The sequence below is a fragment of the Charadrius vociferus genome, unplaced genomic scaffold, assembly GCF_000708025.1.
Source record: "Charadrius vociferus isolate BGI_N301 unplaced genomic scaffold, ASM70802v2 scaffold477, whole genome shotgun sequence".
Lineage (NCBI taxonomy): Eukaryota > Metazoa > Chordata > Aves > Charadriiformes > Charadriidae > Charadrius > Charadrius vociferus.
Genome location: NW_009649449.1, coordinates 1,152,085 through 1,170,173, shown reverse-complemented (window position 1 = coordinate 1,170,173; position 18,089 = coordinate 1,152,085). Strand labels below are relative to the sequence as shown.

Here is an 18,089-nt window from a genome sequence, read left to right as displayed (position 1 = left end):
TCCTGCTGAGCAGAGCTCAGCTTTGACAGTGCTCTTGGTTACAAGGATAACCCAACAGCACAAGTAGTCATGAGACGAGACCTCTCCGTCGCTCCCTCTGCTCTCCACATCAACCCTGCAGCTGTTTTCTACGACAGCAGTGCTAGACAGGGGATGTCAATGCAAATTAGGAGACTGAGGGTATGTGCAAACTGTTAAATTACATTTATATTCTCAGTTTCTACGCAGGTAGGAAGCGCTACGAGGTGAGTTTATAATGCAATAATTGCCTGCTTCTGAAGACTGTAAAATTAGCTAGCAGCATGAAAAATGACATTTGACTAACTCCAGAAAAGGCACTATATATTTTCATCTTAAAATTTTCTAGTCTTTTTGCCCTTGCTTTTTTTTTAAAGGAGGAAATCAACCCTTTCCAGATTTGCAGCATGAGTCACTTTCTTTAGAAAGTAGGGCTTTATGCATTACAAAGGCAAGTCCAACTCCTTTCCTTGCCTGTTGCCATAGTGACTCTTGTAGCTGCTGCCCCTGTGAAGACTGCGTGCCAAGTGATGCCAAACCCTCCAATGCTGAGCTACTCTGCAGTAATAAAGAATGTTTTAAAAGTTTGTGAAACTCTTGAAAGCACAGAAAAGTACTAACACTTGCAAAATGTGAAGCCTTGCGAGACTTCCTTTTATTCAAGGGCTATTTGACGTTGGTACATAGCCGTTACAAGATTTAGCTGTGCCGATCTCTCACCGCTGTGGTGGCTGGGAACATCACGCAGCGTTTTTGTAAAGGAGGCAGAATGTGAGGGTGACCTTGCAGGGTTTTTGCAGGCAGCGATGTTGCTGTAGAAACAATGGCAGACTATTCAGTGCTCAACACAGATGCCTCAGACATCTCACAAGCAGCAACAGCAGAACAGCCCATAACATATTCCAGTTTTGATTTGTTCAGGGCCAGGCTAGGGGAAACCATCTTCGCAAGCCAGAATATTCCCATGAAAGAAAAGAACACCGAGAAGCAAAAATCCATGTAGTGTTGAAAAAGATAAGGATTGAAGTTTCCTTATTTTCACCAATTCTTATGCAGCTTTCTGAAACTGAAGTTCAAAATTGTAACAGTGCTGTTATATTTTTTTAAAAGGAAAAAAAATTCTGGTATTTAATTGCAGCTTTCACTAATCTTTTTTTTAATGCACTATTCTTCTATCATCCATTCTGCTGCTACACCTACCACTTACTTTCTGCAACACAAAGTAGATTGGTTGTTTTAATGTTTAGTCCATGGCGCTTTCTTCCCACATACCAAGAGTATGTAAAATGTAAATAAATCCCAAATGAAGAAATGTTAATGCTCCTCTCCTTCAGGATTTAATACAATAGAATGTTAGTTCTGTAGATTTTGCTGAAAAGACTTACTGCAATTTAGAGTAGTGGCACTGGGAACTGTCATAGGATGTTCTATTCACCCCTATAAGCACTAGAAGTAAGAAGTTACTTAGAAGGAAGTTCCCTGCAGATGTGTCTCTTGGCAGGTGATGGCATTGGCATTTTAAAAAACATGCAAAGTTCTAATAAAGTTTGTCCTGCAATCAGGACAAATAATCTCTCTTCATGCAGTTTTTCTGCATGAGCTGCTTTTCTTCATAGAGGGCAGTACGCTGTCCTCTCTTCAGGCATGCAGCCTGTGTTTGGTCATTTCATTTTTAAAGATGTTTCCTCTTGCATATAGGAAGGAATTGCAGCTGCTATGACAATACATGCACAGGGCAAATTTGGGTTCACTTTTCTATTACATATGTCTTCTTGCCAGCACACTCACTTTTCTCTATATTCTCAATTTCTGAAGTCCCACAGAAGAATTGTCCTCCTTTCTGCAACATCTCAGCCTGGAGAGGGCTCCGGGGAGACCTTATTGTGGCCTTCCAGTACCTAAAGAGGCCTACAGGAGAGCTGGGGAGGGACTTTTTACTAGAGTAGGTAGTGATAGGATGAGGGGGAATGGCTTCAAACTGGAAGAGGGGAGATGTAGATTAAATATTAGGAAGAAATTTTTCACTTTGTGGGTGGTAAGGCACTGGTCCAGGTTGCCCCGAGAAGCTGTAGCTGCCCCATCCCTGGAGGTGTTCAAGGCCAGGATGGACGGGGCTTGGAGCAACCTGGGCTGGTGGGAGGGGTCCCTGCCCAGGGCAGGGGGGTTGGAACTCGATGATCTTCAAGGTCCCTTCCAACCCAAACCATTCTATGATTCTATAATGCCACTGTCGTCTTGGCTCCCTGCGTTGTACCTCTATCCAGGGATAACCAGAAAGAAGTAGAGGCGGTGGCTTTAATCTCTTAAAAATTGGATAATGCAGTATCACATGAACAATCACAGGCCAAATGTTGATGGAAGAAAAATACAGTGTTCAATTTGATCCTGAAATCTTCTGCTTATTTGCCGCACAAATAAGTAAGAATAACTGGTTTTTAATCTCGTCTCTTGTAGTGGCTGCTGACTAGCACCAACATTCTCCACTTGGCTCTGTAGTTGTGCGGAATGGCTATGGAAGATCCTGAGAAGAAGACTGAAGTAGTACTGCTGGCCTGTGGGTCCTTCAATCCCATTACCAACATGCATCTCAGGCTGTTTGAGCTGGCTAAAGACTACTTTCATGAAACAGGTAGGATAGTAATTTATATCATTCAAAACAGCTCTGCTAACTAGACACTTAAATGTTAAGGTGAATATTTTGTGAATATGAATGCCTGTTTGACAGTGTTTTGACAGGTATTTTTGCAAATACTAGATATTGAAGCTAGTATGCCTGTGGGTATCATACAAAATCACTTAGGCCAAACACATGAGAGAAGGGTCTTACATACGTGTTGCTTATTATTAATTTTAATGAGCTAAAGCATGAGTTTTATAGTTTTTCTTTATAGAAATATATTTTTAGTATATCTTACTAAATCTTGAATAGTGCTGCCTTGCACAATGGCAGAAACGTACCGTACTTTTTCACGGGACTGGCTACCGGAGCAGGCATTGGTGTTCTTAGAGATTGCAGTGAATAACGGTTCTGTAATAGTTTAAACACAATACAGCGGAAGTAACATCTGCTCAAACACTTTTCATGTTCTTGTGTGATGTGTTTTTTCCACAGGAAAATACAAAGTAATCAAAGGAATAATTTCACCAGTAGGTGATGCATATAAGAAGAAAGGTCTGATCAGTGCGAATCACCGAGTAACTATGGCAAAACTAGCTACAAAAAACTCAGATTGGGTGGAAGTTGATGATTGGGAAAGCAGCCAGAGTGAGTGGTTGGAAACACTAAAAGTTTTAAGGTATTCTTCAGCCAAACCCTAAAAAGTCTCAAGAACCTATAGAAGGATAAGGAATGGTGCTAGCTCTAACAAGTTAGAATAATAGCAGGCTAACCCCAAATCATGTGAATAGACTCAGTGAAATCTATTCTGTTTATATGAGCATTGTAAATGAAAGATTGCACCATTAGTCCTAAATGTACCAAAAATGAGCCTGTGGACAATTTTTAGGATATATTGTTTCTTAGGCTTCATTCAGTTTCTGTGCTGAAAAGGTGCTCAGGTGGAAGGGCAAAAGACTAGAATAGGGTAGACAGATGCTACACAAGCTTCCCTCATTTCGCTCTGATTGTGCTCTGCTGCCCATTTCTGTATTTCAAGGCTGGCATGAGAATTGTCTGAAGGAGTATCTTTTTTTTTTTTTTAAGTTTTATGTTTTTTACTCTTTCAGTCATAGCTACTTAACTGAGGTTCTTCTTTTTAAAATTATTTTTTATTAAAAAACAAACAAACCAACCTTGTAGTTGTTGTTTTGAAATACTTGCACCTTGACCATTTTATGACCCAGCTCTCACAAGTCCCTGTTCCAGCAGATCAGTTCTTGGATGGATTGTCTGTGGATGTACTGCAGGAGAAAGCGATGAAAGAGTATTTAGTAGGCCATACCCTTCCCTATATTCTCCTACATCTTTAAAACACCTGAAATACATCTGTTTTGCAGGTACCATCATCAAAAGCTTTTATCTCCTGATCCCACTAATAGTCTGCAGAATGCTATACCTTTAACAAAGCCGGGACGGAAGAGGAAACAGGAACCAAATAGGCATGACCCTGTTAAAAAGAAAAATCAGAGTCCAGATATAAAAAGTTAAGTCTGTTTGCAAATGAAGTGCTTAACAATACTTGCTATTTCAAGGGAATTGTGCTGATGAATAACTTTTTTGATGCTAGTTCTTGGTTCTGATTTCACTGAATAAGTTTATTCCCTGAGATCCCACAGCATAAAGCAGTAGGCTTCATAACAAGATGACTGTAAGGGTAACATGTAGAGGACATGAAAAATACTCAAGATAAGAGAAATTTGAACTGAAACAGGTCTGAGCTGTCCACTTTACCTATGGAACTTTGCTATATTGTAGTTAGAGCTGGGAATTTTGGATCATATTATAAGTTGCTGGAGGAAGAAAGGACATGATTAAGTCCTGAAATTCAAAATGTATCTGGGTACAGGATCATTTTAAATTGTAATGTAAAATGTCATACAGCAGACATAGCTTGGCTTTGTAATTTTAGGTAGCATTTATTTTGCTTATTGCTTTGCTTTTAGATCTTAATTTTAGTTCTTTAGTTTAATATGTACAATTATATGCATCCATTTGAATGGCCTTGCATAATGACAGTCTTAATCCTCTATATTAACAAATCTTGACCTTTGCCTGACTTCTTCCCTTGAACTTTCAAAAATTCTACTGTTTAGTTGGTAGTGTTTTAAAGTAAACGTATTCAAAGAAGTGACCAACAGCATCAGGCAGACTTTTTTCATATTGTGCTGACAGATGTTTTACTACATTTTCCTACATTTACTACTACCCTGGAACATTACTGGAAGCTGCAAATCTGGAGCACTGTCAATTTTGCTTCCATTACTTTAACGTGGTTTCTATTCACATGCTTCTCTAGATTCCCTATAAAATATACTATGGAAGAGAGTCCCCTGAAATCAGGTCACACAGTCTATGGGGGTTTTTTTTGGTCATATTTTCTTTCTTTTACATAATCCCCTCTGTCTCCTGTCCCATAAAAGCTAGCTCCTCTTCTGTAACTCTATGGAATGTCACATAAAGTTTTAACAGCATTACAGTATGCTTTCATACTTAGCTATTCTGGAATTTTCTCTATATTTTCTTTTACTTTGATCCTCACAGTGATTGATTCACCCCAAGGCTAAAGGAGCATATCACAGTTTATTTTCCAGTCCTTTTGAACAAAAGGACTCCCAAAACCTCTTTTTTTTTCCAGAAAAATCCTGTATTGAGGCTACTAATTATAAATTTTATGCTCTGATTCTTTTTTTATTTCATTCCATTGTCTCATCTTAACCAACGTTACAGAGAGTTAGCCTAGAAATTAAATGTCCTGATCAAGTCAGCTAAGATCTGGTGGCCTAAACCAAGCCCCGTTTCTCACTTATTTTTCTTTTTAAGGTGTCCCACAGGTTAAATTGCTTTGTGGAAGTGACATGCTGGAATCTTTTGGGATCCCAAATCTGTGGAAGTTGGAGGACATCACTGAAATTGTGAAAAATCATGGCCTTGTATGCATCAGTAGAGCTGGAAACAGTGTTCAGAAATTCATCTATGAATCTGATATTTTGTGGAGACATAAGAATAACATTCACCTTGTGGAAGAATGGATCACAAATGACATTTCCTCCACCAAGATTAGGAGAGCGCTGCGGAGGGGCCAGAGCATTCGTTACCTAGTACCTGATGCAGTTCAAGCATACATAGAAAAAAATAATCTCTATAGTTCAGAGAGTGAAGATAGGAATGCTGGGGTTGTCTTGGCTCCCTTACAGAAACATGCAAGCAATTCCAAGAACTAAAAGGCACTACACAACTTTTCTGCTGTGAAAAAAGCTACAGTTCGGTACAAGAAAATGTGGGTTTGGGGGGTTGTGTGTTTGGTTGGTGTTTTATTTTAAGTAAATAGTGGGCTAATTCTGTGGCTTTAGTACATATGTAGTTGCTGTTGAGGTTTGACGCACTCAATAACTGGACCTATACAATCTTTTTTGAATTTATCAGTAAGGTTTTCACGTTTAAACATTTTTTTCACAATGCAATGAACTAAGTATAAGAATTCACACTTGCATATGAGAATTAACAAACAAAACAAATGAAGATGTTCTGATTAGCTTTAACTGGGACTGCTCTGACTGCTGTTTATAAAATACTAACACAAATATTTTCAGTAACTTATAGTCTCTTACCAGACAAAGCCATTTAATTTCGAAATGTACCACTTACTGATCATAAATCTATATAACTCATATTTTAAAGACTTGCCAACATGTGGTGCAACTCAAAGAAATTACTTAGATCTGTCTTGGAAGGGAAGAATTTACTCCTGGCTGAAGTGGTGCTAGATATACCATGCTTTGAGTTGGCTGCCTTTCAGATATGAAGCCTGTTCGTCTGCCGTCATGCAGTTTGCTCCCAGAAATGTCTTGTGCTTTACTTTTCCACTCATGTTTCCAGAGCTGTTTCCATTAAGCTCAGCACTGTTTCTTATGGAAGGACAGACCTACTTCAGAAACTGGTTTATAGCCACTGATTTAATGGATAGAAATTACTAATAGTATCATTGCACTGATTCTTTGACCGTTGTCCCTTTATCTCAAATAATAAATGAACTTTTACTTTAGAGCCAAATGTATATAGCCAGAACTGTTTTCTATAACTGGAGCTGAGAAGAAATTGTAGGGTATTAAGATTGTACATAAGTGAAATGTTCTTCTACGCTAGAAATCTGGTTTTGAATCTAACAGTATATTGTCTATATTATGTTAATATAAGCTACAGAGACACTGTGAACGTCATGGTGATAGAATTCTACCTCCCTTTATTTGCCATCATCCCATTTTTGTTTGGATTATGTGCCTTATTAAAAACGCCAAGGATTCCAAAACGCTACCTAACGGGTCAACAGCTTTTTCATACGATCTCCACAAGATGACTCTGTTCACATTTTTGAGATCCACAAATCCATCAGAATGTAAGACTCAGGGCAGGAAGCCTAGATGCTGTTGGGCAAGTCTAGAACCAGGGACATGTTCTAGGACCATAACCATGACAACCCGTCATCCTCCTTCCCTGGACAGGGGATCCCCAAAGAGCTGAGGAAGAGGTGTAGGCTTCCCTAGGAGCTTAGGGGCAGTCTGGAAGCCAGAAGCCAAACGCAGAACATCACAGAACTACAAGGCTTATCTAAAACCCAGCAGAGGAGTCGAGACACTATTGGAGAAAACCTGTAACCTGCAGTGGAGCATCAGCATGCAAATGTGGAGGCCCAGATGAAATTCTGCAATTGCCATACACTACAACATCCGTGTTCTGCTAGCTCCAGCCTGTAAAGGGAACTGTCTACAGAGAATCACCAAGGAGATCAGTGTAATAACATCAAGTCACAACTTAGAAGTGCATCTGTAACTGCACTGTGACAGAAAGTAGCATCAAGGATTCTTAATTTTTTTGTTGGTGATTCCTGCATCAAATGTGCTTGGTCTGCCATTTTTTCCCCTGGAGCTCAGGCACGCTTACACTGTCCTTTGATAATGAGGATGCTTCATCATCATTTATCATCAATAGTAATAAAGGTACTGAAGGATAAATCATGCCCTTGTGACACTTTAGCCATCAAACTGCCATAACTGATTGAAGTTAACTGTCTAAGTGATGGACAAGATCTACTTTTCTCTTTTGGTCACTGTCTTTATGACTGACAAGAATAGAGGGCAAGAAAAATTTATTTTCAGCATCCAAGTCAACCAGTGTGTTTCTGAGTAAACAGAGCAGATCTTTCTAATGGGAAAGCACCTAATTTATGTGCTCACCTTCCAGAGTAAAACTGCACTTTAAGTATAGGTTTATTCTTCTAAATAATGATGCTGGCATGTGTCGGTGCACTTTGTGTAATTCTAGAGAAGTTGCAAATTCAATAGGATGTTTTACAAAGCTTTGTTCTTCAAACAGTTATATTTCACTGGGGTTTAATGTAGTTGTGTGTGATGGGTCTTTCAATAAAACAAATTGCATGTAATATGCTAATTTTAGTCATCCTGTTATTAACCAAACCTGATGTCTGACGACTGTGTGATTTTTAAGTAGGTAGAATGATGTCAATGCAGTTTTGCCTATACAAAACAGAACATTGTTCAAAAATTACACTGACTGCTGAATATAGATCTTTTGTTTTGCTAGTGGGATCCAGAAACCTGCCTGTTACAACACTAGAAGTAACCACGCACTGATAATCTACTGCTCCAAACAGTTATAAATATTAGCATCACAGTCAGTGATGTGGCCTATTAAAAATGTTAGACAGGTGTAACTTTCAGGAATGGACTAGATCTAAAAGAGAATATATGTACTTGAAAATGTAAGGTTTGTGAATAATGCTGTTCGCTAACTTCTTTATGAAAGAGTTATAATGCATCCACAGATGTTCTACAAACAAAAATGAGGCTTTTTGTTTTTGCATCACCGCATTTGGTTCTGCTCTACTAAAAGAACGCAGGGCCCTTATACCACACATGTAATTCAGACTCAAAATATTTTACGAATACTGCAACAGCAGCAGAAACCACTGTATCTGTAATGAGGCCACATCCTTAATGGAATGTGTTAGATGTGCAATGCTGCACAGTAATTAAGATGGAAATGGAAAAAAATTATTTCCACAAAAAGAAAATCAGGAATTTGTAAGGGAGAAAGAAATGAACCGTCACAGGATGTGGCCAGGGCACTCGGCACTTCTTACGAAAAGTTCCATAGGCACTTCTTTAGCTGAGCCTTGAAATAGTAAACCTAGTAGTCTTTGTAAGTCTTCGTTTGAGATAAAGGACTGATTTACAGAAAGAAGCACCACATCCCAGACAATCTGCATAACCAATCAATTCTATCAAATCAATTTTAAATTAAAATGTTAGATCAAGGCTTTTACACAGAACTTACCCAAGTACTGACTTCTCTTTACTTGGAAGAATCAGTAGTATTGCAACAGTGCTTTACTACCATAACCTCGTAATAACAAATTATGGGTGAAATGTTACTATTTGAGTCCAGGGGAAACATTAATTTGCATTTCTCTGTGCCATTCCTAGTTTAGTGTAGGTTAGAGAACAATATCCATCTGCAAACAGGAAACAAGCTTTGACGTCCTAATTTCCTACTTGCATGATTCTGAGTCATATAGGTCAAACTATCAGCTCAAAAAATGTAGCTAAAGTTCAGGGAAACTTAATTTTCTCTGCAAAATATTATCTTTTTATTCAGCCTAACCCAGTCAGTAAATAAATAAATGTAGTAGCTATAGGTGAGTTTCGTCGTTCAAGATTCAGAATACCAAATTCCCTTTTTACTATGGTAGCAACACAGTTAAGACTTCCCTTGCCCATCAATTTTGGGTTTTTCTTTTAATGTAGCCTTCGTTATGGTACTCACTGTCCCATCTGACCCCTTAAAATATGGGATTAAGCTAATGCTTATACATATGCGTGACTTTGGGTATGATTGTTTTCCCCATTTTACCAATAAGGAAACTGAGGTACGAAGTTATCTAGCTCTCCTGTACTTAGCAATGCTACAGTGCCTAGTTGTTCAGGATTATTAAATTTATATTTCTCACTTGGTAAATTGTAACAATAAGGCATCCAGTTTGCAAAAAGTAGCCACAGATGGAGAAACTGCAAGAGACTGGAGAATTACATATCTTCTAAACCAAATAAAATCTCACTTCCAAATTCCTTATATTTCCTTTGGTTTTGAAGTCAAGCATTCTTTATTCACTTTTCAAAACACATTGATGAGTCATCCCCTAAGAGTTTTCTTTCACTTCATTGCTGAAGATAAAGTCCAACACTGCAGCTTACCTGCTGCATCCTGTTCTCTACTCCCTATATGCTCTGCCACAATGTATGGCATCTAATAAAGCATCAGTGGGAATAATTTCTGTATTGTCTCTCCCTTACTGTATCTGTCAAGAATAAAAAGCAAAGGGGGGAGCTACATCTTCTATAAGAGCATACTTTTTGAAATTTTTATTGTTATTGGCTATTTTTAGGAGTTAAAAGCGGATTGCAAGAACAGGTATTTGTCCTCTTTCCCATCTACGAAAACTGATAAATACAGGGCTGCTGAACTGGGAGGAGAGCTCAGGCCTCTGGATCTGCGATCTCATGCCTAACTGTTACACAAACTTTCTGGCTGCTAAGGGATCTAATAAAATACATAATTTTGTATATGCATGTTCATTTACCTAGGATATAACTAACAGCATTAAAGAAACCAGAACACAAATAGGTAAGCTGTGGCACAGTAGAGATGTGTTGAGTCACATCAGAGAATAACATATACAAACAAGATTGGTCTTTCACTTTTCTGTTATAACCGCTGGACAACGATGCTGCCAACTATTCACTCCAGACATAAACCAACACGATATAATACTTATCTCTATTACTGTGTCATAGGTACCACTTCAAAATTAGCTGATACAATACCATCCACAGTTTAACAGTCAATCCCTGTCTGTTCAAATATGGCTTGTATTTACAGTGGGTAGATCACTTTTTCAATAAATACGTAGATTTCAGATCATAAAACCACAGATCTCATATACATGCAGGGAATTTTAGTAACGACAAAAACTGTCCATGACTCCCTTTAAAGTACGGGACACAAACTGTTTAAACCAGTTTTTGGTTTGCATTGCGACTCTTGGGCTATTAACATTTGCCCCACACACAGATTTCAGAAACTGTGAACTTTTCCCTCCAGTGCAGCTGAAGCTGATCTACAAACACCCTCTCACCTATTGGCTCAGCAATAGTACCCTTCCCCTCCATCAGAAAGGCTCTGGGGTGTAATCCCACCCACAGTCTTCCTTATATAAGGCCTGGTTGGAAAACTACTGCTTCATTTTTGCTTTTTGGTCAGAGGGTTACTGTATCTTCTTTCCACAGCCTAGCAATGCCTGTGGATTTCAGTGGAACCTGGAACCTTATCAGCAATGACAACTTTGAAGGTTATATGGTGGCCTTAGGTAGGTGAAAATACCTGATTCTATCTTTCTTCCCTTCCCCCATAAGGGTCCTCCTGAATTGTAAAAGTCTGAGTTCTTCTAAAACCCAGATATTGCTGAAACTTTTTTCTCTGAGAAACAATAGAAGGATCTTTGTTCATTGATAAGCAAACAGCATTAACTATACATTCACCTGTCACCCAAGCATCTTTGCAGCTTTCAGGAATTTCTCAGCCTACTATTTGTTAAAAGTAGAGACTTCATCAGAGACAGGGAAGATTTTGCCCTATCCACTCAATTTCTTTTGCTTTTTGAGCACAAACTTACAGAGCCTATGTCTAGGGTTAATTAAATGTTAAGTAACAAAAAAAAGGTGCTTGGGTATTTGCTACTTCCAGGCAGTTGTTTAGCTTAGTGTCATTTATCTTTAAACATCTTATAAAATATTGTGACTTGTTGAAAGGTCTAACTGTCCCTTTGCTGGACTGCTTGAAAGTAACCTCTTACCTTGCTCAAATCTTTTATAGAGAGATTAACTGTGCCTTTAATGGGGAACTAAGAAAGTTCTCAGTATTTTATTAGCTTTCTTGTACAAAGCTCATTACAGACTGACAGCAGGCGACTTTGTGTGCTGCCTTCTCTTCTCCCTGCCTCTCCCACCCCTTTCTGCCTTTTTGACTCACGTAAGCTGATGACCAGCAGTGTTCTTTGTTGGTTATTGTATACACAACCAGAATGAAATCTGTTTTCTGGCTGTACCTGTGCTGGGTGACCTACTTAAACTGTCTAGCTGGCGTCTTTAACATGGTGAAAGAACTCTTCTCTGTTTCTAATCCTGCTATGTTATCAATTAGGAAAAAAGGAAAGGATGCTCCTATAATGAGGACTTATTTCTCAGTATGAATACTAAGTCATATACTCTTAATGTGTTAATGTCTTCAAATGGAATAGAAATTCTGTGTGTTCCTTCATATTAAACATTGTCCAGCTAAATAAAAGGCTTTTTAATGAAATATAACAACCAAGCTTGTGAAAAATGCCCTTTGTTTTCAGCATGTAATTTGGGGAACTTACTTAAAAATTGCGGCAAAGAATCATGTTGATGACTTACAACCTATCTTTAATTACTCCTGCTTGGTTCCCAGTCTAGTGAACAAAACAAGGACTGTAATCAATATTGTTGACTTAGAATGAAAAACTTTTCTGACAGGGTAAGTAAAGCAAGGCAGCTAATACCTGATCAGCTGAGTAACTAGAGGGTTATAGATAAGAACATGGCTATTCCAAGCCTAGCCCTTCCTTCAGTTTAGTATCTACCTCTAAAGAATAGATTTGTAGGTAGTTTATGTTTATACACTCTTATAACCATGTTAAGGCTTAATGGGTTTGGCTGTTGCCAGTACTGAACTCAAATCCCTCTATGCTAAAATAAACTGGTAACCATGCAAAAACATGACTGACAGATTCTGGCACTTCTGTAATGTATACAGTAATGAAGTCCCACTTCAAACACGGACTGCATAATAAGCCATATGGTTCAACACATGGTAGCTGAACACACCCTGTCAAGAAGATCACAACCTCAGCCTGCATAAAGGGAGATGCTTCTACTGGTCATATAAAATGACACTCTTAATTTAGGTGACAAAAACCACTAAATTGATTCACATACAGCCCCCCATTTTACCCATCCCCCTTCCTGAAAACCCAACTCTGAGCATGCTATTGGGATGCAATGTAATTCAGTTGCCTGCCAAATAGATGACCTGTTCTTCTAAAGAAACATTCACTAAAGAAATAGGAAAAAAAACCAAACCAAAACAAAAACCTCTAGAAGCACTGCTTTAAGGTCAGTATTACCAAGAACATCAGGATTCTGTTAAAGGTGATGACTGATTATTACAGACAACCAGGAAATCTTCTGACACATGTGATGTTTTCTAGTTGCACTTAAAAAATGTTAATAGCAAGTGGCATGTCCTGAAAACAAGCTTGAGTAATTCATTTTAGGACTGCCCTTCATTTTACCCTATTTAGGGTATAGGGTGCAAAGATTTCCTGTTAATTCACATAATGACTTTCCTCTGACAAAGGATGAGAATAGGCATTAACTGTTCCCTCTAACTAAGCAGGGGGTAGGTCAAAGACTAAGCTTGGGGTGTCTGTGTGGGGGAAACCAATTGTCTTCCACTCCCAAAAGTACTCTTCTGACTGAAAATCCTAGAAAAGTTGCATAGGAATTGTGCAATAATTAAGTAAACTGGTTTGCAAAGAGCAAAATGTACAAGAACATGACTTGATCTGTGTAACATACAGCTTTAAAAAAAAAACAACCAAACAACAAACTACACCAAAAAAAACCCACAAACCCACAAACAACACCAAACCTTGCATAGCAGTAAACTCTATCTAAGAAATGCTTCTAGTAGCAATAAAGGTAAGTCCTGGCTGTCAAAATGGCTGGTGACAAATACAACTCTGACCTTTCTTCTTCCTGTCTAAGGTATTGACTTTGCAACGCGCAAGATAGCAAAAGTGCTGAAGCCTCAGAAGGTGATTAAACAAGATGGTGATTCATTTTCTATCCATACCACTAGCACATTCAGAGATTATTCACTTCAATTCAAAGTTGGAGAAGAGTTTGAAGAAGATAATAAAGGCCTGGATAACAGAAAATGCAAGGTAAGACCGAATATATATAAATATATAAAATCAAGAGGCTGTGACAAAATTAATATGCCATGAACAATCCAGCTACTTGAGCTGAAATTGTCTCAAGAATACTATTTGTAATGCAATGCAGAGGTAGGAGCCTGAGTTACAGACAAGGCATTTTACTTTCCCTCAGGAACAGTATTTAAGTCCTATTTTATCCAGGAAAAAAGGACATTGTCCACAAATCTACTGCAGAACTGAGGCAAAGACATACAGAAACACTTTTCTTTTTCCTCTTCCACAGAGTCTAGTTACCTGGGAAAATGACAAACTTGTCTGTGTCCAGACTGGTGAGAAGAAGAACAGGGGCTGGACTCACTGGCTTGAAGGAGATGACCTCCACCTGGTATTTAATTTCTGTTAATTCTGTCTCTATGACAAAAGTAAGATCTATAATGTGGTCATGGTGTGCACAAGTCTTCTAGCTCTGTAGTATTTGTAAAGGATAGTGCACAGTGAGCACATTCTGCTTTGATTTTACTTTAGCTGGAACAACTTCATCGTTTCACTGTGTTGTATAGTTAAATTGAGAATGTTACACATAACTTAGTAGCATGGCAGCACAGTGGTGGTAAGTAGTCATGGCAAAGAATCTATGTGCACTTTGAGAAGCAGTTCCTTTGATTACTGTGTACATGTATACTTTTGCTTGCTTTTTTTGGTAGGAGCTCCGTTGTGAGAATCAAGTATGTAAACAAGTCTTCAAGAGAGCTTGAATATGTCTACTGGTTCCTACGTGGAGAGACAGCTATATACAGGAGACTATGCATCCTCCTGTTCGGTGATGGCTGTACGGGCAAGAACTGATTCCTTGTACCTATTAACCTAAATGGTCTGATGTTTCTGGCTCAGGAAATAAGTCTGCAGCTGCCAGTGTTAAAGATCTGATTTTTGCTAATAAAAGCCCCAAACCAATCTGAAGTACTTATGAGTGTGGTTTTTGGTTGGTTTTTTTTTTTTTTAGAGATTAAAAACCAACTCAACATAAGTGATATGACTTGGGTCTCTAGTTAACAAACAGTCTAAATGAAAACAAGAAAAACTGCCAATTCCAAAGGGGCATGCCAGCATCAAACAAAACAGAGCGGGAACGATGATAGAGAAGTAAGGATAACAAAGGAAGCAGACAGTAAAGGAAACAGATTTATTATTCAAAATGCTTCTCTTTAATATGCAAAGCAGTAGTTACCGCCACTTGCTTGTATCTTATATGTATAATGTAAGGTCCTATGTTGTGTCATAGCTGCTTTGTTCTCAAAATAATTAAGTTCAGCTTACCAGAGGAAACCAGCCTGTGATCAAATCCCAGAACAATGAAGATGGGTCTTGAGTCATCCATGTAGATTCCAGTCTGCAAAATAATTGAACTCCATAAGCACATATATGGAGTGAAAACAATGCCTCTTTAGTTAAGATTTATTTGCATACATCTGTTCAATTAGGTTAAATGTTTTTCTTTTTGACCTTGTACAATGTTGTACAGAGAAGAAGGTTTTGTTCTGCCCCACATAAACCTATGTAAGTGGTCACATCAACTGGTAATTACATGTGAAATGAGTTGCTGCATATTGTTAGTAGCACTAGCCTTGCAGGGATCTTATCACAAGTGGAAAGAGGAAAAGAATCACAGAGTTGGAAGGGACCTCTAGAGATCATTTAGTCCAACTTCCCTGCTAAAGCAGGATTGCCCAGAGCACATTACTCAGGACTGCATCCAGGCGGGTTTTGAAAATCTCCAGAGAAGGAGACTCCACAACCTCCCTGGGCAGCCTGTGCCACTGCTCTGTCACCCGAACTGTAAAGAAGAGTTAAAAAAAGAGTTTGATTAAATCTAGTTTAAGCTTAGTAACTTCACCCGTTTCTATGAAAAAAAAAAAAAAACAAAAACCAACCCAAAAACTAAAGTAATTCCTGACAACTTAAAACATAAGTAACACCACCTTCCTGATACTTCCTGTCAGTTCAGAATTCTTAAAGTTACCACCAGAGGCAGACAATCTGTTGAAGCTCAGAGGGCTTTTTGTTGGTCTGGACCTCCCCCCATATAATTACTAGAGGCCTATGTAAATTTAAACTAGTTTCCAAATTAAGAAAAGAACTAGTATTTGTTATACAGTTAGGGAAATTTCGGGGACCAGCACTAAAATGCCTGGTGTTTAGATCCTCATAGTGTTTTCCTTCTGGAACTGAGCAGTTTTCATTTATTTGAAAACAAAAATTAGTGTTACCATGTTATTCTAATACAAATAACAAATTTATGCAGCAAAGCTATTGTGTCATGTATATTGGCAATATGCAGGAACAGCCACGCAGACTTTGCTACTCCACTAGATGGCATCTCTGGAACGTATTACATCTTTATTTAAATCGTAGAGGTTCCTAACAGCAGTATTTTAAGTGTTAAATATTGCAGATACTCAAACCCCACAACTTCTAAGCTGTGCACTCAAATAAGATAGGCATGAGAAGCAATACAGAGAGGCAATGATGACCTTAAGAACTCTGTTAGTACAAAGAGAGACTCCAAGTAGAAAGAAACCAGAAAAATGTGACTTTAGAAGTGATATGATGAGAAGTGTAATAGTTCATTAGTACAGTTGCTATTAGGAAAGTCCTTACTGTTAGAAATATAGAAGAGTTATTATCAGCAGTGTTTCTACTTGTCTTATTGCTACCTTCCTACTTCAAATTGCTGATTTGAAAGCTGGTAATGCGGTGCAGAACTTGCTTAAGGATGCTTTGGAGATCTTGAGGATGAGTGAAGCTGCTACAGTAACAAAACTGCTTATCCTAAGTTAATTTATATGCTAATCAATTCACATGCTTTCACAAAATACAAATGAAACATCCTGAAATGCAAGGTGAAAAAAGAATGGGAGCAGTCACATGTTCTGGAAGTGTGTGTGTGGGGAAAGACATTAAGATAGCCTTCGTCAAGAAGATACGCACTTGAACTATAGATCTGATGGACAAGAACAAAATTCCTCAGAGAAGCACTTATAGGGTTTTATTCAAAGGAGATTCAGACCACTTCAATTATCTTACACTATTGTTTTGATGGTGAAACTTTTTCATCAACAAACCTGATTTTTTTAGTGCATCTGCTGACCAAGTGCATTAAAATGATTTTAGGGTATGCCAGCTGCATGTGAAAGTACTTTATCCACAGGTCAACAAAAATGTGTTGCCTTCTGGATTCTGCAATCAAAACAGACAATGAAAAACCAAAAGAACAGCCAGGATTCACAGGCTCTAAAATGCTTTCTCTAATGATAATATGAAAAAAAGAGAAAAGTTATACAAGTGATATATAAAGAAATGCAAAATGAAGCATAATATAAAAATCAAAGGTGATAGCAGGCATACGTTCTACAGAAAGACCAGCAATACAAGTTATTTACAAAAGAATGTTTCCCATTCTAGGCACCTCGGTTAAGTCATCAAAAACACTGGGTTTGTTCGAACACTTTTAAATCAATATAGTACGTTAAGGAAGATGGATACTGAAACACAAGACCAAATATCACAGCTGCCTCGTATATGCATTAAAAAATCTGATCAATTTTATCTATAATTATTTGCAGTGCTTATGGAAATATGCCTTAATTCTATCCCTTGTTCACACAGACCAATTTGCTTCCATCTTAAGAACATTCTGCTGTCTCCTTTAATGGGGTTCTTTCACTCGCTGAGTCAAACTCCGCTGCACTGCGCAGAGCTGTCTATTAAGATCTTATTATTAGTGACTGTTCATCCTGGGGCAAAAATCTGCTGATGCAACTCCTATTTTTTTGTCCTTTTTTTGAGCAACTTCTCAAAATCCTTGTCTTTTTCACCTATGTGTATTTTAACGGATTACAGCTGGACATGAACATCCAACTCACTTAAAGTCAACGCAGACCCTGGCTGTTTTGTTCTCCAGTTTCATTTTGAGGGTGAGGGAAAAGAAAAAGTAAGAAAGGATGAATATCCTTCACACAAAAAACATTTTGCGGTATAATGAAAGAACACAAAGTTTGTGTTTTTACGCAGGAAAGGAAAAAATACTTCAGGTTCAAACTACACTTAGAAAGGGCTAAGGCCCAGTACTCACTGGGCTTAGCGCTTGCTTTTTCCTTCAGTATGTCATACAAGTTGTAATAATTAGACAAAAAGCCTGTAGTATCTCGATCACTCGTCACTGAGAAGCGAGTTAACACCTTAAAGGAGCGGAGCGCGGAGCGACCCGGTAAAACGGGAAGATTTCAGTAGCCTGGCCCCAGCTTGGACCCCGTCGCC

The 18,089-nt window shown here is 38.3% G+C and overlaps 2 protein-coding genes across 2 annotated transcripts; both read left to right on the top strand.

Annotated features, from left to right (window-relative positions):
* Positions 1–2,523: 2,523 nt before the first annotated feature.
* On the top strand, positions 2,524–5,898 carry NMNAT1 (nicotinamide nucleotide adenylyltransferase 1). The gene is made up of 4 exons (XM_009889563.1): positions 2,524–2,647; positions 3,131–3,314; positions 4,015–4,160; positions 5,498–5,898. Exons 1-4 carry the CDS (start codon positions 2,524–2,526, stop codon positions 5,896–5,898), a joined length of 855 nt encoding a protein of 284 aa, XP_009887865.1.
* Positions 5,899–10,982: 5,084 nt separating this feature from the next.
* Positions 10,983–14,698, top strand: RBP7 (retinol binding protein 7, cellular). The gene is made up of 4 exons (XM_009889562.1): positions 10,983–11,117; positions 13,600–13,778; positions 14,056–14,157; positions 14,477–14,698. The coding sequence occupies exons 1-4, from the start codon at positions 11,045–11,047 to the stop codon at positions 14,525–14,527; spliced, it is 405 nt and encodes a 134-aa protein (XP_009887864.1). The 5' UTR covers positions 10,983–11,044; the 3' UTR covers positions 14,528–14,698.
* The last annotated feature ends 3,391 nt before the right edge of the window (positions 14,699–18,089 follow it).